The sequence below is a fragment of the Pan troglodytes genome, chromosome 2 (assembly GCF_028858775.2).
Source record: "Pan troglodytes isolate AG18354 chromosome 2, NHGRI_mPanTro3-v2.0_pri, whole genome shotgun sequence".
NCBI classification, from domain to species: domain Eukaryota; kingdom Metazoa; phylum Chordata; class Mammalia; order Primates; family Hominidae; genus Pan; species Pan troglodytes.
Genome location: NC_086015.1, coordinates 147,171,465 through 147,196,897, shown reverse-complemented (window position 1 = coordinate 147,196,897; position 25,433 = coordinate 147,171,465). Strand labels below are relative to the sequence as shown.

Genomic DNA, 25,433 nt, shown 5'->3' with positions numbered 1-25,433 from the left:
AGATAGAAAAAGAAGGCTAAAATTAACAAAATAACAAGCCTGATTGAATAACTGTCAAGCATATTTTTAATCATCTGTCACCTTAAGAGGTAGTTTTTGTATTGTTTTGTTTTTTTACAAGTCTATACTCTTAGAACTTAGGGTACAAGGCATGGCCTGCAGTTTCAACAATATTCATAGATAAGGGGAAAGAAAAGGCCGAGGTAGATCCCTAGAGATAGAATACATTAGTAGATCCATGTTGAGAAGAGTAATCTAAATCATTTGTATACATATGTGAGAAGCCTCAAGTTTTGAGGTCAAAGGGAACAAGATCTTACCCTTTCATGAGATGTTAGTTCTCTCATTTTCTACCCTCTTCAACCCTCCTCTAACCCTTTTTTATCTTGTATGTCACCTGAGATTCTTCTACCTCTCCTTGCCTTCCCAAATCTTCCCTTCCCCTACTTTATAATAATTGAAGAAATGATTTTTTTTCTTTACAATTATACGATTTTACCTTCAACTATATACTTCTGGGACTTCAAGCTGAAGAACTCGGGCAGTAGAAAAATTGGTGAAGTCAATCAAAAAATCAATCAGAACACTGAACACCAGCTCTACCACTACCTATTTTTGTGACTAGAGGCAAATAATCTTTGGGGGGGGAAAAAAAAAGGAACCCTACTAAATATTCTTATCCAAAATTTAAACTTACAGTTAACAATATAAATTAGTAAACTATGACTTAATATAAAGTAGCTACTTTGTGGTTTTTTTTACATGATGAGATGCAAAATTAAAATGGATGAGCTTACCCAAGACATTCACCTTATTGTTCAGTTGTTCAAATTTCAACTTTTTCAAAAAGTTGATTTATTCAAATCAGTATACAAAGGTAACACTTGCATTTTTGTGTTTCTTAAATCTTTTAATGGTCCCTCCTCCTTTTCCCTACAACTTGTTAAAGAAAACTGAGTTATTTATCCCGTAGAATCGCCTGTTCAGAATTTTGTTGGCTGCGCCCCCATGGTGTTCTTTAATGTGTTCCTTTGTGCTGTTCACTCTCCATTTACAGATAGGTGTAGGAGCTTGATTCGATTCAGGGTTTTTGTCTTTTGGCCGAACACTTCATAGGTAGTGCTGGGTACCTGCTGAGTCTTATCAGAAGGCACATTACTGTAAGATTGACCAGTGGGTTCAGGTGTTGCCATTCTCATCTATCCTTACAAGGTTTTTCATCAGTTTTTCAACTAATAGCCTCTGAAGCCATTGATGATCATTGCTTAGATTTGTCAAATTAATGGGAATTGAAAAACAGCGATATTCTAACACTTCTGCATTTGTTAATTGAAATAATTCTACGCAGTCAACAAAATTTTCCCTTCATAATCTGATCATCCTGAGGTAAGGCAAGATAAATGTTTCTTTTTCTCCGATTTAGCAGTTTTCAGAATGATTTTTTCAATATCCTTTCGAAGGTTACCAAGGTAGTTTGTTGTTTTTGGTTGCTGGTTTTAGTAGCATTTTGAATGCATAGGTTTACATATTTATAACAACATGTTAGAATCAATTTCAGTTATTAGTCTTACTGATCATGAAATTGCTCCATGTATACAGCCAGTGGTTCAGAATCCCTGCAGTTGGATCCAGAGTTTCTGAGAAAAACAATGGTGTTTAAGTTTTCCTGCTTTGGTGATACTGAGTTTTTATTGTTAATTTTTTAGATGTAAAAATAGTATTGTGAGGCCAGGCGCAGTGGCTCATGCCTATAATCCCAGCACTTTGAGAGGCCTAGGCAGGCGGATCACTTGAGGTACGGAGTTTGAGACCAGCCTGGCCAACATGGAGAAACCCCGTGTCTACAAAAAATATAAAAATTAGCCGAGCGTGGTGGTGGGCACACCTGCAATCCCAGCTACTCGGGAGGCTGAGGCACAAGAATCGCTTGACCCCGGGAGGCAGAGGTTGCACTGAGCCGAGATCGTGCCACTGTACTCCCGCCTGGGTGACAGAGCGAGAATCAGTTTCAAAAAAAAAAAAAAAAAGTATTGTGTTTTACTAGGAGAAAATGCGTAATATAAATCTGAGATGTAATGATACATCTCAGATTTGCTTCAAAATAAGCTGGAAGCAAGTAGTTTAGAGATGAAACTAGTTTCGCCACATGTTGTTAACTTTTGAAGTTAGTGTAATGATAGTTATACTACTGTTCATTATGTTATTCTCTTGCATACATTTGAAAATTTCCATAATGAAGTTTTTTTTTTAATTCCATTTTAGTGGTAAAAGTTTTTTAAAAACTCACTACTACAGAAAAAGAAAACACACATAACCTTAAAGCCTGGTGCACACCCAATCAGATAGTTCCCTCAAAATTCTAATTAAAGTGCATGCAAGAGGAAACTAGTAACTTATCTACTCAAACTCACTTTCCACTCAAGAAAAATGTGGATATCTGAAGTTAAGAAATAGTCTGAAAAGTGTGATTCTTAAAGTATTCTTTATTAAGATCATTAAAAGTTGTAGAAACAACTTTATATTATAAAGGCACAGGGAGACAGTTCAATAAAATATTCAAATTAACAGTAACTTACAGTACAAAAGACAATTTTAATGCACATACAAACCCCAAATGTCTGATTCAAAAATATTTTACTGCGTCTATTAATGGGCAATGATTAAAAATATAAATTGCTGCCATATAATAAATATCTGATAGTGAACATCTTGATAGCAAAGTGAACAAAATATTTATTGCTTTTCACTTACATATTTTTCCCTGTAATTTTAAATTCCTAATTCTTTTACTATCTTCTCAACTTTTCCCAAAGATAAAATAAATTTCACATAATTTCATGGAGGGGAAATGGTAGTTGTAAAAAACTACCTCAAGTAGCAATCACTGCTGGCAGTGTTTTCTCACTTTCTGTTCTGCAATTGCAATCACACTTCCAAAAAGAAAAGCAAATGTTTGCTAAACCATAGACAGACAACCTCTTTGTGACTGGTATTGTAAGGTTTATAATGAAAACTTATCAAATATAAAAGGTGCTCCCTTTTGAAAATGTGTATTTTATTTGAAGTTTTGAGTAAGAGGTGAGTGTTTGGCAACTTTAAACACTCCCCTCAAAAATCTCCCAAAGTTGCAAAAAAGTCAGTTTAGTAAAATTCCAAGCACTTAAATGCTTCAGTGAGGGCCAGTTGATATACGCAATGCACTAATATGTAAAAATTAACCGAATGCAACTATTTTATAATGGAGAGCTCTTACCTTTTCCTTCCAGTTTTTAAACTGGGATAAACTTTATTGACTTCATCCTCCTATTTTTATAGCAACCTAGTTTTAGATGGTACAAGTTGAATTTCTATCACAAGACAATAAAATAACATGAAAGCATTATCCTAGTTAATGCTATTTCAACTTAAGAAATATCTACATTGAAGTATTTGATAATAATTGTAAAGTTACTTAACCGTATGTCATGTTCAGACAGTATGTAGCAGCTAGTAACGTGCCTGGCACAGAGTTGATGCTTAATAAATAGTTGCTGAATAAATGAAAAAGAAAAACCTGCCTTTGGTTGTGCATACTTTAATCACTTTCTGATTTAGAAAAAGATCAGTCTAGAGCTCACTACTGCACACTACATCAAACTTTGCTGTAAACAAAAGTAACAACTTCAAATAGAAAAATATTACCTGTTAGTGATAGTCAACTTATATACTGTAACATTTTTTAAAGAGCCCACACATTTCTATGCAAATAATTAAATTTGATGTTTTGATGTTTAACCCTTAGGTAAAGAAGACCAAAGTGTGCTGACTGGCTAATTTGTATGCTTTATAGTAATAATGATTAGTTCCTCAATAAATGAAAGGTTATGATGCCCGATTAAATTCAAACAATGGCTACCATGTTAATTTTGCAAAACTACCCATGAATAAAAGGTAGGATAACTTTAAATTACTTGAAAGCAGTAGTTTAACTTTCAACAGAAAAAATAATCAGGAAGATCTGAATTTAATAATGACAGAGCTAAAATACTGGAAGTCGGGTGGTAAGAATAAGTAGCTGACCAATTCTATTTTAAATTCTAAACATGAGATTAGGTGTAATATTTCTTTGGCATATGCATTACTATCTTGGACTAGTTAACACTTTTTAGATACTGGGTTGTATTTTTTTTCTGAATCAAAATTAACATCAATATATAGATTCTAGTATATTCTTCTTAAAGCCTTTAGAGAAGATAAAATGACATTTTGCAACATATGCCAAACTTCATGTTTAGTGTACACTTCTAATTATCGGCATAGAGGGATATAACTGTTAAATAACCTGAAATGACACCATGCAATGGTGAAACTACAGAAGTTGGTGAAAAGAAGTATTTACATAATGTAATATTTAGCTTTCTTTAAAAAAAAAAAAAACACAGTAAACCTGGGAATCCTGCCCTAACAGTAAATATGTACCAAATAGCACTGAATGACAACTATCAAAAATTTAAATGAACACCTACAGTAACCTGAATTTTCAAAATTTAATTAAAAAAAAAAATGGGAAAAAACCCTACACATCAGAAGGAAAAAGCGGCCTATAAAACAGACCAATCTGACTTGACATTCAAAGTAAATGCAAGAGATTCACAAAATCATGATAGTAAATGCAAACTAAGTACCAAGTACCCTTTGATACACAAGCCAATGTACTATCAGACTCATTTCCAATAGCTTAACAATATTCATTAATCCACTCAAGCATTCCGGGGTAGTGGGGAGCAGCTGATGACAGCTCAAGCCTCCAAAGTATAAGAACATACTTATTTGCAGAAGCATCATGTGATTTTTGAAGTAATGTCTTATTTTGATGGATGTTAACATTAAGATCTATCAGTGCAAGTTTATCATCCTCTGAATGTAACACTTCCAAATTTCATTTTTTCAGATCGTTTTTTGGTGGTTTAGTTTTAGCCAGTGCTGTTTAAATGGAGAAAAAAAGAAAAGTTCACCATAGACTACCTCACGTTGTTACTTAATTGTGCTAGGTATTCACGCAGTTCTTTTGCAGCCTGGAATCTGCCATAGCGCTTCTTTGGGTTGGCACACTCATCCAGCAAGGCCTCGAGCCGGCCATCTTTGGCAATTTCACTTGGTGGATCATGAAGGAGTCCTCCAGAAGTGCCACGCCAGGTGGCATGTCTGGATAAGAGGTTCTGACAAACAGCATAGTAATTGTGGTCCACAGTGGCACGAGCACAAAGAATTTCTTTTGAAAATGATAAGCAAGCCTCCTTATCACAGTCATCAAACTTGCTTTCATACCATACATCCCAATTTTCAGGTTTATCTGTGAAAGGAGGAAAAGCAGAAGTAGAAAAAAAAATTTTAAATAGTTTTCATTGCTTCCAAAAATAGAATATTTCACTAATTAATAGTATTTGTTCTACACTTTTAGGTAAAAGTATATTATAACCATAAACATTTAAATATATAAATTCATACAAACATTCACTGGGAGCCCACTAACGCTAGGCAGAAAGATTCAGAAAGGTCCCTACCACTTACAGGTTTAGTCTAGTGACTTTCCATCATACACAGAAAGTGCCATAAAGAAATATGACACAATGCTACAGGAATAGTGGGGAATTAAATTAGCACTTGTCCCTGGGGCTGTAGAAGGCTGCAAAAAGGAGAACATCTGATTTAGGTCTTAAAAGAAAACAAATCTGAAAAGAAACTAGGAAAAAATAGCATTCTAGGTTCAGGACACAGTATATGCAAAGACATGGACATAAGGGATTGGTCCATTTGGTTCACGAAGCAGTAAGTTCACTGTGGCTAGAGCGTGAGAAACGTAGTTGGCAAGGAGATACAGGTGACGCTAGAAAAATAGGTCGTAACTTGTGTAATCACGACCATAATTTATTTTATAGAAAGATAACTCTGGGCTGAAGATTGGAAGGATTAAGATCATGAGAGCAACTACAGATGGCCCAGAATGAAAAGCTAGGTTGGAGAAACATTTCAGGGAAAAATAATTAAGTATATGGGTAAAGTTTAAGGTTCTAATTGGATGACAAGGTATGTACAATTGCCATAATAGTGTCAATATTTTATATATAAACAAAATAAAGGAGCTATAAGGTATTAGGTGGGCATGTCATATGTACAACTAGAACTAGACTTGAAACTTATGATTTTGAGGTAAGAGGGATATTAGGCAAATTGAGAACACATAAGCACACATGTACTTGAAGGAGTCAAGGCTTGAAAAACAAATAGCTAGCTGTATAGGGAAGAAGGAAGAGACATTTTTGGAAGAGGAAACTGCATACGGGAATGCCCAGAAGTGGGCCGATTCGTTCAGGAAAACAAGAGGCCATTGTAGCAGAAGCACCAAGGGCAATAGATGGAGGGGTATTAAAAATGAAGCACTCGAAAAACACATATATACACAGGCTGGGCGGGGTGGCTCACATCTGTAATCCCAGCACTTTGAGAGGCCAAGGTGGGAGGACTGCTTGAGCCCACAAGTTTGAGACCAGTCTAGGCAACACAGCGAGATCCCACCCTCTACAAAAAATTTAAAAATTAGCCAGGCATGGTGGTATGTGCCTGTAGTCCCAGCTACTTGGGATGCTGAGGCAGGAGGATCACTTGAGCCAGGGAGGTCGAGGCTGCAGTGAGCCGTGATCACACCACTGCACTCCAGCCTGGGTGACAGAGACCCTGTCTCAAAAAAGAAAAAAAAAAAAAGAATCAGAAGAGGGCCAAGTCACACAGATTACAGATTATGCCCTGGCTTTAAGGTGTTTGGATTTTACTTCCAGAACAATGGGAAGTCATTAAAACCATTTAAGCAAAGGAGTAGTAAGTTAATGTTTTTTGAAGGTTACTAGTCCAAAAGAAGGAAGGTTACTATTCCAAAGCAGGAAACAACTTCGAGAAGTTGATACTAGTCACAATCACTTCACAAATTTGCCAATTAGGTGGTTGCTAATGGCAAGGCAGAGGTCTACGTCAGGTTTTAATGGACTAAGGAATGAATAGAGGCTGAGGAAGCAGAAAGGCAATAAATACTTTTAAAAACAGTGGACAAGCAAGGAGAAGCAGAAGAGAGTCTTATATATACTTTTTATAGGAAGGCAAGAGAAGTTGGATATTAAAGGAAGGAGGTGGGACACTGAAGAAGATAACTGATGTAACAAGTTCTCAAAGAAGAATCTATCTGTTGCTGTTTTAATGAGGTTTAGATGATAAAGGACACTGGGGGAGTTGCCACAGCAAAATCTCAATTTCCCTGTGAAGAAATAAAATAAAGGTCATTTACTAGAAAGTGGAAAGAAAAGAGAGTAAATGAACAGACAGAGACTTTTGCAAAGTGACTATTTAGAGGATCCATGAGACATTTGAAAAGAAATGACCACAGTTAAAGCAGCACTAGAGCAATGCTCACTGTATGAAATGCAAGAATACAGAAGCCATATGGTTGGATTCATCTAAGGTCAGGAATTAGTAATAATTATTCCAGGAATGTCTGCATAAAATGAATTATAAAAAATTATTGTTATAAACACTGAAATAATTTTTTTAAGCTTAGGAAAATTGCACAACTCTATGAATATACTAAAAACCACCTGCTTGTGTACACTTTAAAAAAGAAAGAATAGTATACGCTGCTACAATATTCACAGATGTAGGAAGAGGTAAATAGAGAGTAGAATACTCCAGCAGGGTGTTCACTTCCTGTAGGAGGATCTACATGGCAAGTCAAGAAATAATCAGAAAGTGGTCTGGTAAGTATAAAATCTGAAAAAGGGAGTGGGAAAAATCAAGTATTTAATAGGATCATGCCAAGATCATGCAAAAAGTAAATGTCAACCTAATATATGGCTGTCACATAAACTTTTCCCCAGGTGCCGTAAATTCTCAGCCTTTGTTTGTCAAAAGATACTCATATTACTTTTATCAGGGGGAAAGAGGGGATTAAAAAATATAAAACCCTCACCATGGAGCAACAACCCTTTGGTTTTGCTAACTGAATTGGTTCTAGACCTACAGGCTTTGTTCTTGATGCTTTAAAACTTCTATGGCATTTAATTTTCAAAACACTTCAGACACTACTCATCTATCCCGTGAAGAACTCAAAAGTAAATGGAGAGCAAAGTTTTGGGTGAGATGTAATAATCAGAATGTCAAACCAAACTCAGAGCTGCAGTGCCAGGAATCATCAAAATGGTTAAAAATAAAGTACAAACCATATTTCAAGAACGCATACAACCATTCTGGTTTTCACTTTCAGTACAGAATTCAATATATTACATGAATATAATTATATTCAACAGTTTATTATAAATAGGCTTTGTTTTACACAATTTCCCCCAACTTTAGACTAATGTAAGTGTTCTGAGTATGTCTAAGGTAGGCAAGACTAAGCTATGATGTCCCGTAGGTTAGATATATTTCAAATAACAATATTTTCAACTGACACCGGGTTTATCAAGATGTAACCCCCAGTAAGTCAAAGAGTATCTGTATTTGTTTATTGACAGTGGTCATATAAAGCAAAGAAAGATGCTTAAAGTTGCCATCTAAGGAGGAAATTCAAGGCTCATTTCCTACAAGTATAAACATTATTTTTACATAGGAAAAAATGAGTAGAAAAAAATCTAAAAATTATATACTTACTTTGTCTAATTAATCTTTTGTCAGCAACCAAAACATTTTCAGCATCCACAATGATTACCTTCCCATCTCTAGGACCAACTGCAAAATTGTCAAAGCTGACGTCCAGGAGGTAGAGTGCAAATTCAAAGTCATTGTTTGTAAGCTGTTCTGCTATTTCCATTAATTGCCAAGCGAGGTCAACTCGTTTTTCCCATGGCGCATTAAAGTAACTCCACAGTTCTTCTCCAACATAATTTACAGCCACCATTCTTCCACAAGCTCCAAGATACTTTGCAAATGGCCAACCTTCATCAGACGGAAAACTCTACAAAAGAATTATCTTAATATTACAAGAGATTCTGATGAATATATCCTAGGTCCATCCTCAGATCCTTTCAGTAGAGATTGCTACTAGGAATGACTTTGGATTTTCTTATTACATTCAACAGTTTATTAGAGATTAACTTCATTTTTTCCTAACTCATACCAGTATTATGGACCTGAAAAAAATTTAAATAGAGAACTTTACATTATAAAGCTAAAATAGGATGACAAGTCTTGCTTATCAAAATCTAAGAACCAAATTGATCAATAAGAGGGAAGACACTGTCTTTATTACCAAATCTGAAAGTATTTATGCTTTCCCTTATCTTCTTCACTTGTGTAAATGTAATCAACCAATACTTTTATTTAAACTGATAGCACTGCAGCCTATTAACCAGCAGTTATTTACCAGGCATCAGGCACTGTGTTACGGTGGCAATTAAGGGTGAACCAAACAGTCTCCACTTAGCCATGGGCTTTTATTTTAAAAGAGCATGCAGACACCAAACAAATAATTATGAATATGAAAAGTGTTAGTTACTAAGCAGTGGTGCAGGTCCCAGGGGATCATTTAGTAGGGGCCTTTCCTAGTCAGGAAGCAGATGGGGTAGAATTCAGGGAAAGATTCTTGAGAGGTGTCTTTTACCCTACATCCAAAGGTTGGGAAGGGACAAACTGATATCCTATTAATGCAACCTCCACTCTGAGCACATCTGGTCCAAGTTCATCTTGTTTCCCTTTCCCAGCCATATTTTCTGTTCTCCTCGGCCTAGCCTCAAAATTACTCTTATCTTACCAAGGTTTTCTAATAGATTTTAAAACTACTGGCAGGATTATCATCCTAAATCAAAAAAAACGTGTTCCATGACCATGAACACTCATTTTCACCTTAAGTAAAATAACAGGCTTTATCTAAGATACCTTCCACTGCTAAAATATGTAACTAGAAAATGAACATTAGAGAAAAAAAGGAATCAATAAATGTGTGTGTTCTGACTGCTCCACCAACTAGCCATCCCCAGGGAACAGGGAGGCCTCTCCTCAGGCCTCCCTGTTCCCTGAGACACAACAATACTGAAATTAAGCCTATTAATCCTACTATGGCCTCTAAGTGTGCAAATGAAAAGAGTTACAGGTATCTCATTTGAAATCAAAAGCTAGAAACAATAGGTAGGCATAGTGAGGAAGGCACATCTAAAACTGAGATAGGCAGAAAGCTAGGCTTCTTAACCCAAACAGCCAAGCTGTGAATGCAAGGGAAATATTATCAAAAGAAATCAGAAGTGCTACGCCAGTGAACACACAAATGTTAAGAAAGCAAAACAGCCTTATTGCTAATAGGGAGAATGTTTTAGTGATCTGGATAAAAGATCAAATCAGTCACAACATTCCCTTAAGCCAATACCTAATCCAGAACAAGAACCCAACTCTCCTCAATTCTATGAAGGCTCAGAGTTCAGAAGAAAAGTTTGAAGCTAGCAGAGGTTGGTTAATGCAGTTTAAGGAATGAATTCATCACCGTAATATAAAAGTGCAAGGAGAAGCAGCAAGTGCTGATACAGAAACCATAGCAAATTATCCAGAAGATCTAGCTAAGATAATTAATGAAAGTGACTAATCAAAAGATTTTCAATGTAGATGAAACAGCCTTCCCAATACAAAATGTAGATGAAACAGCCTTCCCAATACAAAATGTAGATGAAACAGCCTTCCCAATACAAAACAGTTTGTATTGCTAGTGGTCTGGTTTTTCTAATCTTTTCAAAAAACCAGCTCCTGGATTCATTGATTTTTTTAAGGGTTTTTCGTGTCTCTATCTCCTTCAGTTCTGCTCTGATTTTAGTTATTTCTTGTCTTCTGCTAGCTTTAGAATTTGTTTGTTGTTGCTTCTCCAGTTCTTTTAATTGTGATGTTAGGATGTCGATTTTACACCTTTCTCGTTTTCTCCTGTGGGCATTTAATGCTATAGATTTCCCTCTAAACACTGCTTTAGCTGTGTTCCATAGATTCTGATATGTTGTGTCTTTGTTCTCATTGATTTCAAATAACTTATTTACTTCTGCCTTAATTTTATTATTTACCCAGTAGTCATTCTGGAGCAGGTTGTTCAGTTTCCATGTAGTTGTGCAGTTTTGAGTGAGTTTCTTAATTCTGAATTCTAATTTGACTGCAATTAGAATTGTGGTCTGAGAGACTGTTATGATTTTCTTTTGCATTTGCTGAGGAGTGTTTTACTATTTTAGAATAAGTGCAATATGATGCTGAGAAGAACGTGTATTCTGTTGATTTGGGGTGGAGAGTTCTGTAGATGTCTATTAGGTCCACTTGGTCCAGAGCTGAGTTCAAGTCCTGAATATCTTTGCTAATTTTCTGTCTCGTTTGTCTAATATTGACAGTGGGGTGTTAAAGTCTCCCACTATTATTGTGTGGGAGTCTAAGTCTCTTTGTAGGTCTCTAAGAACTTACTTTATGAAACTGGGTGTTCCTGATCCTGGGAGCATGTATATATAGTTAGCTCTTCTTGTTGCATTGATCCGTTTACCATTATGTAATGCCCTTGTCTTTTATGATCTTTGTTGGTTTAAAGTCTGTTTTATCAGAGACTAGGATTGCAACCCCTTTTGGGTTTTTTTTGTTTTTTTTGTTTGTTTGTTTGTTTTTTGCTTTCCATTTGCTTGGTAAATGTTTCGTGTGTGTCTCTGCACGTGAGATGGGTCTCCTGAATACAGCACACTGGTGGGTTCTAACTATCCAATTTGCCAGTCTGTGTCTTTTAATTGGGACATTTAGCCAATTTACATTTAAGGTTAATATTGTTATGTGTGAATTTGATCCTGTCATTATGATGCTAGCTGGTTATTTTGCTCATTAGTTGATGCTGTTTCTTCATAGTGTCAATCATCTTTACAATTGGTATGTTTTTGCAATGGCTTGTACTGTTTTTTCCTTTCCATATTCAGTGCTTCCTTCAGGAGGTCTTGTAAGGCAGGCCTGGTGGTGACAAAATCTCTCAGCATTTGCTTGTCTGGAAAGGATTTTATTTCTCCTTCACTTATGAAGCTTAATTTGGCTGGATATGAAATTCTAGGTTGAAAATTCTTTCCTTTAAGAATGTTGAATATTGGTCCCCACTCTCTTCTGGCTTACAGGGTTTCTGCAGAGAGATCTGCTGTTAGTCTGATGGGCTTTCTCTATTTAAAATTTTTAAGTAACAATTCCAGACATTCATCAAAAGATATGCTTATCTTCATGCACCTCCTAAACACCTACTAAAACGGCATCTACAAATAATGAACCCCCTTCCAAATAGAGTGAAGAACCACTAAATTACAGAAACATCTTTACTGACCTCTAGTAATTTCTAATTCATAATGAAATATATAGACTAGTCACTAAACTCTTAAAAGCACTGATGCTATAAGAAACGTAGAGAGCATCCACAAGCACTAAAAATGCAAGAAACTTAAAAATTGGAAACGTGTACACATAAAAACACAGTATTTTAACTTGCTTTTTATTACTGATATGCACAAAACAAATTCCAAATGCTGAAATAACCTATAATCTACCTAGATCAAAATCAAATATTTTATGTGATCAATAAAGGAAATGTAAAATCCAAGAAATTTAGAGTTTAACTGTACCTCAATTGTAAATCCAGTTCAATCTTATTAGTACAGTGTTAAACGATTTACCTAAAGTCACACAGGTAGTAAGAAGCAAATTTAGGCCAAGCTATAATTATCTTTACAAGAGTCAAAATGAATTCAAAAGATAGATTAACACAACCTCCCTCAAGCCAATATCCTTTTGTTGAAGTTAAACTTTATTAGTTTGGGGTGGTTTTTTTGGGTTTTATTTTTTGTTTTGTTTTTGTTTCTGTTTTTGTTTTTTGCTTATTTATCATCTGTTTAAGAATTTTTCAGATTTTATAAAGGTAACGGTTTATATATTACATAAGAGCATTCCAGAAGCCAACATTATGCTGGAAAAATAATGTTAAGATTGATTATTTAACCTAAGTGATCTCCACCCAGGCTGAGACCTAAAGGATGAGTTTAATATTAAGCAGACTGGAGATGGGGCAGTTCAGGCACATGAAAAGCCTGAAAGTATCTTCTCAGAAATGAATAAAAGACCAAAGCAGCTGCAGTGAAATGAATGGGGAAATGACTTGCGGTAACGGAATCTGGAGAGTGAAGCAAGGACCAGATCATGTTGGGACCTATAGAATCAAACAGAAATCTTCAACTCAGTCTTTATAGCATGGTCTATATGTATGCCATGCAAAAACAAATACATGTCAAAATCTTGATGTTCAGGATTATCTTACATACTGAAATCAAACAGTATGCTATGGAATATTTACCTTATTCTAAAAAACAAGCCTTTAAAATATCACGATAACCCTTTGATCAATATCCACCATCCTGCCAGAAGGCCATTTCATTCTATCATGCCATAACACAGTCATGAAAAGGGTGGACATGGAATATATGAGTAAAGATACATAAAAGAATACATTTTGGTTTTGTTTATTTACTTACAAAAAATAAATGACATGAGACTAATAGATTAAAATAGAGTCTACTTAAAAGTGCTTGTATTCTTTTTTCTCCTACATGACCAAAAATATTGTATACTAAATTTAAAAGATCAAAATTCCTTTTATACAATATAAAATCTTTTATAATACTTCATTACCTCATAATATTCCATTAAAAGGAACATAGCTTTGCAGTTTGCCTTAAGAGAGAAAATAAGTACAGACCAAGAGATGTGTTACCATGCAAGACTGATTTTTGTTAAACTTGAAAGTTCTTAGTATAAACAAACTAACTTCAAAAAAACTATTAATAAAACATACAATCTAAAATGTGAATATCGATTTTCTACATAACTGGCATTTCTACAAAAAAAAAAAGTTTAAGCTTGAAAACACTCTTAGAAAGTATATGTCATCAAAAGCATAGAAAATGCTGAAAGGGGCCAGGCGCGGTGGCTTCACACCTATAATCTCAGCACTTTGGGAGGCCTAAGTGGGCAGATCACCTAAGGTCAGGAGTTTGAGACCAGCCTGGCCAACATGGTGAAACTCGTCTCTACTAAAAATACAAAAATTAGCCAGGCATGGTGGTGAGCACCTGTAATCCCAGCTACTCGGGAGGCTGAGGCAGGAGAATTGCTTGAACCCGGGAGGCAGATTACAGTGAACTGAGATCACGCCACTGCACTCCGGCCTGGATGACAGAGTGAGACTCTGTCAAAATAAAGACAGACAGACAGACACATAAGAAAGAAAAGAAAGAAAGAGCTAACTTAAGTTTTAAAATTATTTTTTAAAGCCCAAATTTGAATGAAATCCCATTGTAGTAACACATGTTATAACAGCTGTTCATAAAGATTAGTCAACTGTACTGGTGACAGACTAATGTGTTCACAGTTTGGTGAACTGTCTGGAGGGGAGATATAGTAAAATTACGGGGATGATTTAATGGTTACTGAATTTTTGCTAAAATTTCTCTAAGATCTTAGCTTCTTAATTTATACTGCTAAATAGCAGCCAAAATCCATTGCAAATACTGTAGAAGCTTAACAATTTCAAGATTTTTAAGTCCTAGCATATGTCCCATTTATTTCATGAAATAATTTTCTGAATGCCATTTTCCACCCACCTCAAATTCCAACAATATTAAGCAATGCCTTGAAAATAGTAAGGTTGTGTTATTTTACTGAATATCATGTCCAACAGCTGTATCTAAAATTGGAAACTGATGTCAAAACACATTTTTAAAAACTAAATTTAATAGAAATAGATTATCTTTTAGAATAAATTGCTTAAGAAATGCTGCCCCCACCAAAAAAAAAACACAAAACAAAACAAAAAACACTTCACTTGTTCACAAGTTTTAAATATGCATAAGTTTACTAGTCTCAACTGACCCTTACTGTGTCCCAGGGGTATATACAGATCAGTTCCTGGCACTATTGACCAATTCCACATAATTACTGTCAGATCTTTTCATTTCAGAGTTAACCCCCAAAAAAGCATTAGAAAGAAAAAATACGAAGACACTGAAGCATCATACTTACTTCAGATTACAAATCTTTTAAGATTCTGTCTCAGAGTCTAAGGTCTAGACTTAACCTGTTTTTTTGTACTACCATTTACCAATGTACTAAATAGAATTACTAAACTATAATAATGATTTACAGAGAAAAAAAGAAACTATTTGCCTTTTACTTCTTAATCCTTATCTAAACCGTCTTTCCTACCATATTCATTCTATTCATTACACTTCATATGAGACAAATCCCTAATCCCCTTTTAAACTACTATTTTTTAAAAACTATAGCCTGAATAGGTACATATGATTTACGTATATGTAAGGACGGTGACATTTGAATGTCTGCAATAAGAAAAGTAGGATTTTTACATTTCTAAGACAGACATCAGCATAATGTACTAAAGAACTTTTAACTACTATAGCTGTCTAAAAATGGAATAAGCTGATTTTCAAAGAAATAATACACTGTAAAAAGCTTTACAACTGAAAACATTTAACAGATATTACTTGAATAATCCTTTCTTCTTTAATCTTTAAAACAATCCTGTTAGGTAAGTATTAACAACTCCATTTTACTGATTAAAAAAACTTAGAATCGGAAACATTAAGTGACTTGCTCAATACCATCCAACAACTTTGTGGTAATACAGAATGTGAAATGGATGCTCTATCAATACTGCCCCCTCCACCCTTCCTCCCACTCTCCACCCCCATCTATTGGCAAAATCTCTGAAACCTTCCCTGGTACCATTCCTATCAATATACAATGAGATGTCCCTCCCTGAGTCATGTGACAGTATATATATAGATAGATAGATAGATAGATAGATAGATAGATAGATAGATACCTTTTGTACAGGACTTATTACATGGATTGTATAATAATTAGTTATTTGTATACCTACCTCCTACATAGTAAGCTACTTGTTTCCTACGGCCATCTTTCCATCCTTTCAATCCAAATGCCTTGTAACAGATTGTAAAATGAACAGACAAATTCAGTTCTTTTGGTTATAAATTCAAAGAGCTCTCAAGAATTTCACAGACAACTTCCTATCACCTTATACTAACCTCACCTTACACTAATAATTTTCAGTCATGTTACAACCATTTACTAAAGTTCATCAAATGTATTAGAAAAATGCAGGATTTAAATTATAAGGCCATAATTTAACATATGGGTAATGAGTGAAAGCTGAAGAAAGAAAAAAATAGCATTCTGTGAAGAGTCAGCAGCAATGACAGAAAAATAGGAAGTAAGCCAGAGACCACAAACCAAAAAAACAGAATAAAAACCAGTCTGACAATCCCCTGAGAAGCCGGACACCCATGTCCAGAAGACCTATAAAAACAAGCTTTCTATTTCCCAACATGTGTGAGAATATGTGCTAACCTATGCAATGGAAATATAAAGAATAGTTCAAAGACTAGACAAAAGTATATAAAGGACAAAATTCATAATGGTCAAAAGATATGGATATGTCCAGAAACTAGTCCAGGATGTCAAATGACTTTGCTCTACTGATTCTGAAGTGATGCTTTCTTAAGGCAGATTGTCTGTTTCTAGGGTCTTTCTAAAATAAAAGTCCCCACCCCCTTTTTGGACTTGAGGTATCCAAAATTGTTTTATTATTTTTGTTTGATTATCTTGAAGAGCAATCAAAAGTGTCAATGGACTCTCAGATGAAAAGCCACAAAAAGTTCAAAAACTTACAAAATTTATTAGATTAAAAACTGCTCTACTAAGAACCATCTCTAATGTGTTCTGAAGCCGAAATCTAGGAAGACGGTTACTAAAGAAACAGCCAGTAAAGGAGAAGTAGGTGGTTCCTTAAACTGTTGTTTGAAAAGAAACTCCTGAAACAAAGTCTGGAACATCGTTTTGCACACTATTGCCTCACAAGATCCTTGGCTACCCTTAACTCCACATATTTCCCCTTAAAGGAAGGTTTTGGTTTTTGTTTTGTTTTATTTCATGTGCGTAAAAATTTGGGGGTAGGAAGAAAGGCTTGAAAGAGAGCATCCCACTCCCAATCCCCTTTCAGAAGAGCTTAATTAAACCCACTCGTTAAAGTTCAAAAGAAAACAACAACAACAAAACAACAATAAAAACCAAATTTCTCAAGAGTTTGAAAGCCCCAGAATGCTGGAGCTGAAAAGGATCTAATCCAATAGCTTCATTTTATAAAGAAGGAAGTGAGTCCAATAATAAAAATCTATCAACTTTTCTAAAGTACCGTTAGCTAAATAATCTTTTATTTGTTTACTTCAAAAACTACATTTTCACCAGTGAACTTAAAAAATATGTTGTTCCCTATATAAATTACTTTTAAAGGCAAAAACAACATTCACTGAAAGTTTTCTACAAAAAATTATATCAAAGTAATAATGGAAAAAAATCAGTATAACTAAAGTATGGTTGATATTCAAAATCACCATTATTTTTAAGGTGATCCATACCCCAAATGAGCTTCAAAACAGCTGATCAAATGCACCAGGCAGTTAAAGTTACCTTTACTTTATTCAACATCTAACATTTATTGAATGCTTACAATTTACCAGATACTACGTGAAGTGCTTTGCATGTATTATATCATTTACAAGAATAGAAAAGCTTAAAAACCATAGCTTAATGATAGTCATATACTATAAAAATAAAGTAAATCCTATTAAAACCATGATTCAGAAAATTTAAGGCAAATGAAGTTCCACAAATAGTAACATTCCCAGCTCGTCCCCCTAAACAACAAAGAGCTTTCTCCATTTCCTACAAACAAGACCATCTTCACTACTTCCAGGTTATAAAGTCAGAGATTCTGTCTGAACTTCAACAAATCCAGACAGCATTTCTCTCTCTCTCTCTCTCTCTCTCTTTCTCACACACACACTTCCTTTCTGTAAATTCAATAGGTTAAATACAAATACGATGGAAAATTTATCAACAATAACTTGTGATCTTGCCAATTACTTCAACAACTCAATTTTTGAATACTTCAAGATTCCTATTTACACAATATAAAAGTCAACATAGTTCCTCTCCTCCATTTTTTTTTCCGTAGGATTACAGTATACCTGGCACTAAAATACACACATCTTAGTGAAGTAAAAATGTGACGACGAGGAAAGGGTATCAGAGTAGAAGATAAACGTACTACTAGCATTATCTTGTCGCTTGATGTTTATAAACATTTTTTAGAAGATAATAATTCTATGGGTAAACTGTTGTAAACTAGGGAAACTATCCAACAATAAGAAGAAAGCCATACTCTCATGCCATTTCATATGGGGAAATTTATATCACAAATCTTTACAGCCTTACATAGATAAGGTATGTGTGTAAACATCTTAGACACTTAATGTCTTTCACCTCTCCTTTCAAGGAATAATAGCAACTTCAATTTTTTACTGTTTTTTCAAATCAGAAGAGGTGAGTTTAATGGATTAAATTCGTAAGTATTTTTCAGTTCTTAAACACCTTATCAAAAGAAATTTTTACATGCTTATTTTGAAGCATGCTTACGATACTGGAAGTTTTGTTAAGAATACTTTGATGAAGTCAGTTCAAAGACTTTTTTTTCCCTGAAGTTGTTAATTTTTGGACAATATAAGAAAAATCTAGTTTGTCACCAGCTGTCCAAAATTTCGACAAGTAGCTCCCTCTCCTGGAGGAAAAAAGTGAGTTCCTCTTCAAGCTGTTAAAACACTTGTACTCTTAAAAATATATTTTTTAATACATGAAGCAATAGACAGCCAAATCTGAGTTTTTCTGTAAGTATCAATTAATATCCCAGTATTACTGTAAACAGCTATAAACAGTTTTATAAAAACCTGTATAAATACTAAAAATGTAGTTTCCTAGCTAACAAAGGTAATGAACATCATGGTTTGACTTACTGTACAGCAACTTTTGTACTTGATCACAGAATGTTGAGATACCTTTCATTTTGATGGTTTTATACAATCATCAATCCTCAAGTATATTGTTCAGACTTGTAAATTCACTAGCTTTTTCCAAAGATCAAGTGATTCTACAAAGAAAGCAGCGGCTCTCTGAAAACTCTTACTTAAAAATATCTTCTTCCTCTACTTGCTTGTTAATCAGGTTTTTAAAAAATTACATGCCTATATGACTGGCTGGTACTAAAGACCCCAAAATTATATTACACAGTACGTACTCAGCTATAATTATAATACATATATTAGTATTAGTACTATTCCTGGGAACTGGGTTGTGTAAATTAAAAATGTAATTTACAAACCTCACTCTAAAACGTGGAGACATGTTTCATCACATACTAAAAACAAATTCTTATCCTATGGCCCATGTGTTTACCCACTCAAAGTAGCTGTGTCATTATGTGTCATATATAAGAAAATAATTGTGCTTTTTCAAAAAAGGCTGTTTCATCACTAAAGATGAGAACAGATAAAGAGTAAGTTTGAGGGAAAAGTTAAACAGAAAACAAGATACACGCACACTTGACTATCTCAACTACAAAGTAAACTGAGAATGCCATGAGAAGTTCAAACTTAAAAAAATATAAAACCTTCCTGCACAAAGCACAAATTTACCTTAGTGTAAATCAGATGCCAAAGTTTCTCAAATTCAATGCTATGACTACACTTAAAAAGTGTAGAACATTATGGCCACATAATGTTCTTAAAATATCAATTCTACTATTAGTTGTTACTAATACATCACTATTCAAAATTACCTTAAAAAAAAATCTTTCGGTAGGGACGCCAGCATTTTAAGTACAGTAAATGTATATTACTAAGACAGCTCCTTGCTAAATTTCTGGGTCTCAGAGAATTTGTCCGGGTATCTACTTCAGCAAACTGCTAACACGATCTCCAAGAACCAACCTTGCTAATACAAACAAGGTTCTCTTTTAAAGATAGCTTAATGAGAAACTTCAGTTCAAGTGTATGTACATCATAAATACAGGCTAAACCTTTAGAGACTGACTAGTTTGGGAACTACTGAATAAAGAAAATTTCTTCAAGGAAAGTTTAACCAGTTTTATGCATCCATTCAGTTAGGTGATACAGCAGTATTTAAAACACACTCTGACTTTAAAATTAACCCAATACACATAGCCTCTGATGTCCTAAAATTTACTAAGACCCACACTAAAGTTTCATCTGAGGCCAAATATTTGTGTTACATTATTTGGCTGAACTAATCAAACGAAGCTGGTTTCTTTTAAAGCTAAAATGGGCAGTGTAGAGCTTGAGAAAAGAAAATAATATAAAGAAATCTGCACTTTCCTATTCATGCATTTTAGAAAAAAAAAAAAAAACCCAGTACCTCCAGCCCTCAGTGACAGCAACCCAGAAAGAATGTGAAGTATACCAAAATTACTTGTGAACTTTTAAGTCATTTTTTTCTCTTGTCATGGAAAGGAGCACGGTAACTTTTCCTGCAGACAGAAGGAGAAACCACAACCCCACAGTTGTAATCACTGTTCAAGGACACCGCACTGAAGCTGGGTGGGAATGTGCAGAAACAAGCAAATACTCCGAAAGTAAACAGTGTTTTTGTTTTTTGTTCTCTTTTTGATGTCACCAGTAAAGATTCCATCCTATTCCCCTAAAAGGCACATTACTTTTCAAAACAGTCAGACGAGAGCAAACAACGCAATTGGCGAAAGGCAAGAATCTCCTTCCCTGATACTCGCCCTGGCCTAATATTTCATCTCCCTTCAACTAGATTACCAGATGAATAGGGCAGGTCACAGGATCAGGATGAAAACGTCTGTCTGGCCTTAAGCCCTCCCAGCCCCAAGTCCAACGCTGCCTTACTTTTCCTGTTTCTGATTCTAATCCCACCCAAAGCTCGGCTCACAGATTAAACCCACCCCGACCACTGTCCCGTTCTCCGACTTCATCCTCCCCAACTTGTCCTCGAATTAGGTGTCCAAATGACTGCCAGGTAAATGAGCGAAAACAAAGACTCTGAGACCGAAGTTAGGCCAGCCACCAGCGCCAGAAAAGGAAGAGCGAACGCGGTGTAACACACTTCAGAAGAACTAGGAAAGGTCCAAGGGCTCGTGAACAGTCTGCGCCGCGGACCTGCAAGCCCCGGCAGATAAAAGCAGAAAGGCAGGGTAGAGAGCGGAAGGAAACTCGCAGTAGAGACATTTTGGGGAGTGTTAAGAGACGCACTCCCTCTGGCGTTGAAAGATCCACAGTCAAATCCGAAATGCGCCCGAATCTAGGTAACAACAGCAGACTCTCCATCAGCCGGGTCGCCCTCGGCCTCCCTGCACAGCCCCGGGGCTCCCCCGGAGACGCCCCTTCCCACGCCTGCAGCCTGGCCCAGCCCGGCCGAGTCCGAACTGGCGGCAAGCGCTGGCTGAGCCACTTCTCCCGACTCTGATTCCCACGCGCGGCCCCTCCCAGGACGCCCCCTGCCCTGGCTCCGCGCCTACCTGTAGCACCAGCGGCTCGGGGTTGAAGGCCAGGGTCAGCAGCAGCTGCATGCGCTCCGAGTCCTTGAGGTTGCGGAGCAGGAAGCTGCCCGAGTCCTTGGTCTCCGCGTAGCGGCGCACCAGGCGGTCGAGAAGGCGCTGCGAGGGGCAGTGCACCAGGTCCGACCAGCCCTCCACCGCCTCGGGCGTGAGCAGACGCACGTCGCCGTTGAGGCGCGCGAACTCGGTGCGGGGCATGGCCTGCAGCAGGTCGCAGCGGGGCCGGCCGGTGGCCCGCTTGCAGATGCTCTGGTCGAGCTGCGCCAGCTCGCGCTGCGAGCCGAGGCGCTTGAGCACCACTCGGCGGCGGCCGCCCTCGCGGGGCTCGCCGTACTGCGCGAAGTACACGTTCTTCACGTTGAGGAAGTCCAGCAGGCGCAAGCGGCCCCACGCCTCGAATACCACCTGCCCGTTGAGGAAGCGGCGGCACCAGCTCGTGCCGAAGCACGCCGGGCACTTATTGAGCTGCAGGAAGCGCCGGTCGGCCAGTTCGTTGCGCTGCCAAGAGGCGAGCAGCGACGGCGAGTGCAGCACCATCAGCACCAACAGGCTGCCCAGCGCCGCCAGCTTCAGCGAGCGGGACAGGCGGCCCAGCTTCGGGGGCACCAGGCGCCACATACCGCCCGCCCGCCCGCAACGGGAGGGCGAGGGCACCCCCGGGGCGCCCCCGCCGCGCCAAGACCCGGAGAGCTACCGGCAGGAACCCCGGGCGAGAGAAGGAGCTAGCGCGCGGGCTGGGGCGGAGGGCGGAGTAGGTGTGTGAGAGAGGAAGACGGGGAGCGGGAAGGCGCGGGCCTGAGCGGGCTGCGACTTCTCCCAGTCACTAGTCTCCACAACTCTCGAGCTCCCTCCTCCTAGCTCCCCGCCCTCCGACTCCGGCGGCGCCTCCTCCACGCCAGCCAAGTTATAGAGGAGCGGGAGGGGGAGGGAGCGCGGGGACCCGACGGTCGCGCGCCCGTGCCCGCGCGCACGCGCACTGCTGGCTTGGCACAAGAGCTGCGGCGGCAGCCAGCCACGACAAGTGGGGTCTGCGAGGAAAGGAGGGACTCACGGAAGGGGAAGAGGAGCTAGGATGTCTCACACCCACAAGCACCAACGCACGTCTCAGAGCCGCACACCCTTGCTTGTGCGCGCTGGCTCTCCTGAGACCAAGAAGGGGAGCTGGGGGCGGGGCCAGAGGGGCGGGGCCAGAGGGGCGGAGCGAGCGCGTCGCGCGCCGCCCGGAAAGCGTAAGCGGGAGCTCGCGGGAGCGGGTGTGGGGATGGTTCAGAGAGGGGGAAGCTCGGGCTCTTGAGGTGGGGGCATGAACTCGCGGTTTCTGGTTTCAGAAAGAGTCATAATTACAGTCATCTTTTATGATTATTGTGGTTTACTGGTGCGTTCCTTTCACCATTGTGGAAACGGCCCTTTAAGGGAGGAGGGAATAAGAAGAAATGAACTGAGGAAGTCTATTGCAAATCCTTCCCTCTGGACGGCGCGCGAGGCGGAGGCAGAGCTGGGGCGATTGCCTCCCCTCGCCTTATATGGGTTGGGTGCGCGCCTGGGGGTGGGGCGAGGCCGGGGAGTGCCCAACGGGGGCTTGTGTTCCTCTCAGCTCGTGCTCCTCGCGGTAGGGGGTGGGGCCTGTAAGGAAGACGGTGAGAAAGGCTCGAGTAGTGGCGGGTTTGTTGGAGCTTCATCTTTGGGGTTGTATCTGTAAAATCATTTAAAATTTTCTTGAGTGAGCACAAAATAAAGTTCTCAAGCCACCGTGTTAAAGGGAAAATAGGATGAAGGGGAACCGACGCGGCCTGGTGTCGCCAGGACGTCTGCCCCAAGCGCCGCGAAGAAGCCGGGAAGAGTTTGCCAGACTTGCCTCTGCTACCCGCCGGCTGCCCTAGCCCGTCCCCGGAGCCCTGCGGTTCCTCTCCGCAAAGCTGATTTCCCGGTGCCGCCCCTGAGGGTCCCTGAGGAGCGGGCCACGAAGCGTTGCCCTGGCGGTAGCCATGGGGACCCGGGGCTGCTTGGTGCTCCGCACGGTCACGTTGACTCAGTCACCCCAGACTGCAAAAGTAAGGCGCAGATGCCGCACGAAAGCACTGTGTTTAGGGATAAGTTTCAGGGGACCCGGCCTGTTTAGCAGTAGCGCTAGTAGATACATTATTATGCTATTCACTTTTAGTGCTAGAGTAGTTAAAATGAGAAGTGATTTTTAGTCTGAGGGACAGGTGGTTCCTGACACGTTATTAAACAACTGAGTCTTAACTGAGTTAATTTTAGGGCTTGAACAGTGCTTTTAGAAGACCATGGTAACTGGCAGGTGTAGATCAACTCTACAGCGGGTTAATAAGAAACATCTATACCAGGTTATCAAAAGTAACAATACTTTCAGTATTGTTTAATTGTAACAGGTATTTGTTACAAATTCTTATAAGAACTCAGATTTTGAAAAAATACTTTGAGAAATTTAATAAATTCAAAATAGACGTGATTTTGTAACGATTTGCATTGAATACGGACAAATTGAAATAATATTCAAAGCTTTCTAGAAATTGACTTACTGTACTTAAGTTTGGCTACTTCTGCCTAGTGCCTTATGCCGCCTTTGGTGGGAATTTTATTTAACTTGCTTTCAAATATCCCCAAACTCCATATAATATAGAGTTAAAAGCTCAAGTGAGATTTTCTTAGGAAAAGGAGTTTGGTGTGATGGTTCTGGAGACCTGTGCTGTAGTTCAGCTGTGAGGCTGCTGCTGCTGCTGAATTGTAAACAAACCAAGTTATTACTTAACTACAAATTTCTTCTTTCTGACATCTTTTCTATATGCCTCATAAATGTGTTCGATTAATAGTAGACAATCTATTTAGAATTGGTTTAAAACAATAAAAGTACTACATAAGCTGCCATTAAACTGATTAAGCTGAGAGAACCGGGGCATAGTGAGACTATTTAGGTAACTAGTAACAGGATTAAGGAGGTACCTGTACTGCTTCTTTGTATCGAGTAGGTCTTCGGAGTTCTTAAACTATTCTCAGCCTCCAGATGCTTGGAATTGTATAGGCATCATTTGAAACATGGAAATAAAACACGGTTACTAGTCTACACAATTTGAATTTTGAAAAACATTTGCTCTGCATCTAAGTAGTTTACATTTGTTTAAAAGCTCTGATCTTTTCAGTTAAATTTTCTAGACGTTTATCAGGAGAGATAGTTTTCAAGAACTTAATACATTCATCAAAAGGAAAAAAGTCTTAGAACTATACAAGATAAACATAGTGTTCTAAAGTGCCATATTAGGGTTTGCAAAATATCTCTTAATTGGGGCCAGGCGCGGTGGCTCACCCCCGTAATCCCAGCACTTTGGGAGGCCGAGGCAGGCGGATCACGAGGTCAGGAGATCAAGACCATCCTGGCCAACACGGTGAAACCCTGTCTCTACTAAAAATACAAAAATTAGCCAGGCATGGCGGCGCACGCCTGTAGTCCCAGCTACTCGGGAGGCTGAGGCCGGAGAATTGCTGGAACCCAGGAAGCGGAGGCTGCAGTGAGCCGAGATGGCGCCACTGCACTCCAGCCTTGGCGACAGAGCAAAACTCCGTTTCCAAAAAAAAAAAAAACTCTAAGTGAAGGTTAATGTGCATTACTCACCTTTCCTATAAACGACAGGATGCTTTCAACCAGTGGATCGTTTAAAGTTCTTGACCATTATTTTAAGTAATGGCAAATAATGTAATTTCCAGTGCATTGTAAAATGTCATTTTACAGTAACTATCACTGTTTTAAATGTTATCAGATGGAATTAAATACCATAGTAGTTTGATACTAACATCCATTTTGATAGTCAAAGTTTTACATTGTATTACTATTCTATTCTCTACTGCAGTGGTTCTCAGCAAGGGACTGTTGCCTCCCAGGGGCCAGTTGGCAATGTCTGGA

The 25,433-nt window shown here is 38.2% G+C and overlaps 1 protein-coding gene across 2 annotated transcripts; it reads right to left on the bottom strand.

The window, feature by feature from the left end:
- Window positions 1-2,463: 2,463 nt before the first annotated feature.
- On the bottom strand, window positions 2,464-25,108 carry DIPK2A (divergent protein kinase domain 2A). 2 transcript variants are annotated; one of them, XM_516799.8, is made up of 3 exons: window positions 21,479-25,108; window positions 8,674-8,977; window positions 2,464-5,332 (listed from the first exon to the last, which is right to left on the bottom strand). In XM_516799.8, exons 1-3 carry the CDS (start codon window positions 22,133-22,135, stop codon window positions 5,001-5,003), a joined length of 1,293 nt encoding a protein of 430 aa, XP_516799.2. In that variant the 5' UTR covers window positions 22,136-25,108; the 3' UTR covers window positions 2,464-5,000. The 2 variants fall into 2 exon arrangements, with proteins under 2 accessions (XP_516799.2, XP_003310081.1); XM_003310033.6 differs by lacking the exon at window positions 21,479-25,108 and adding an exon at window positions 20,906-21,426.
- Between the last annotated feature and the right edge of the window lie 325 nt (window positions 25,109-25,433).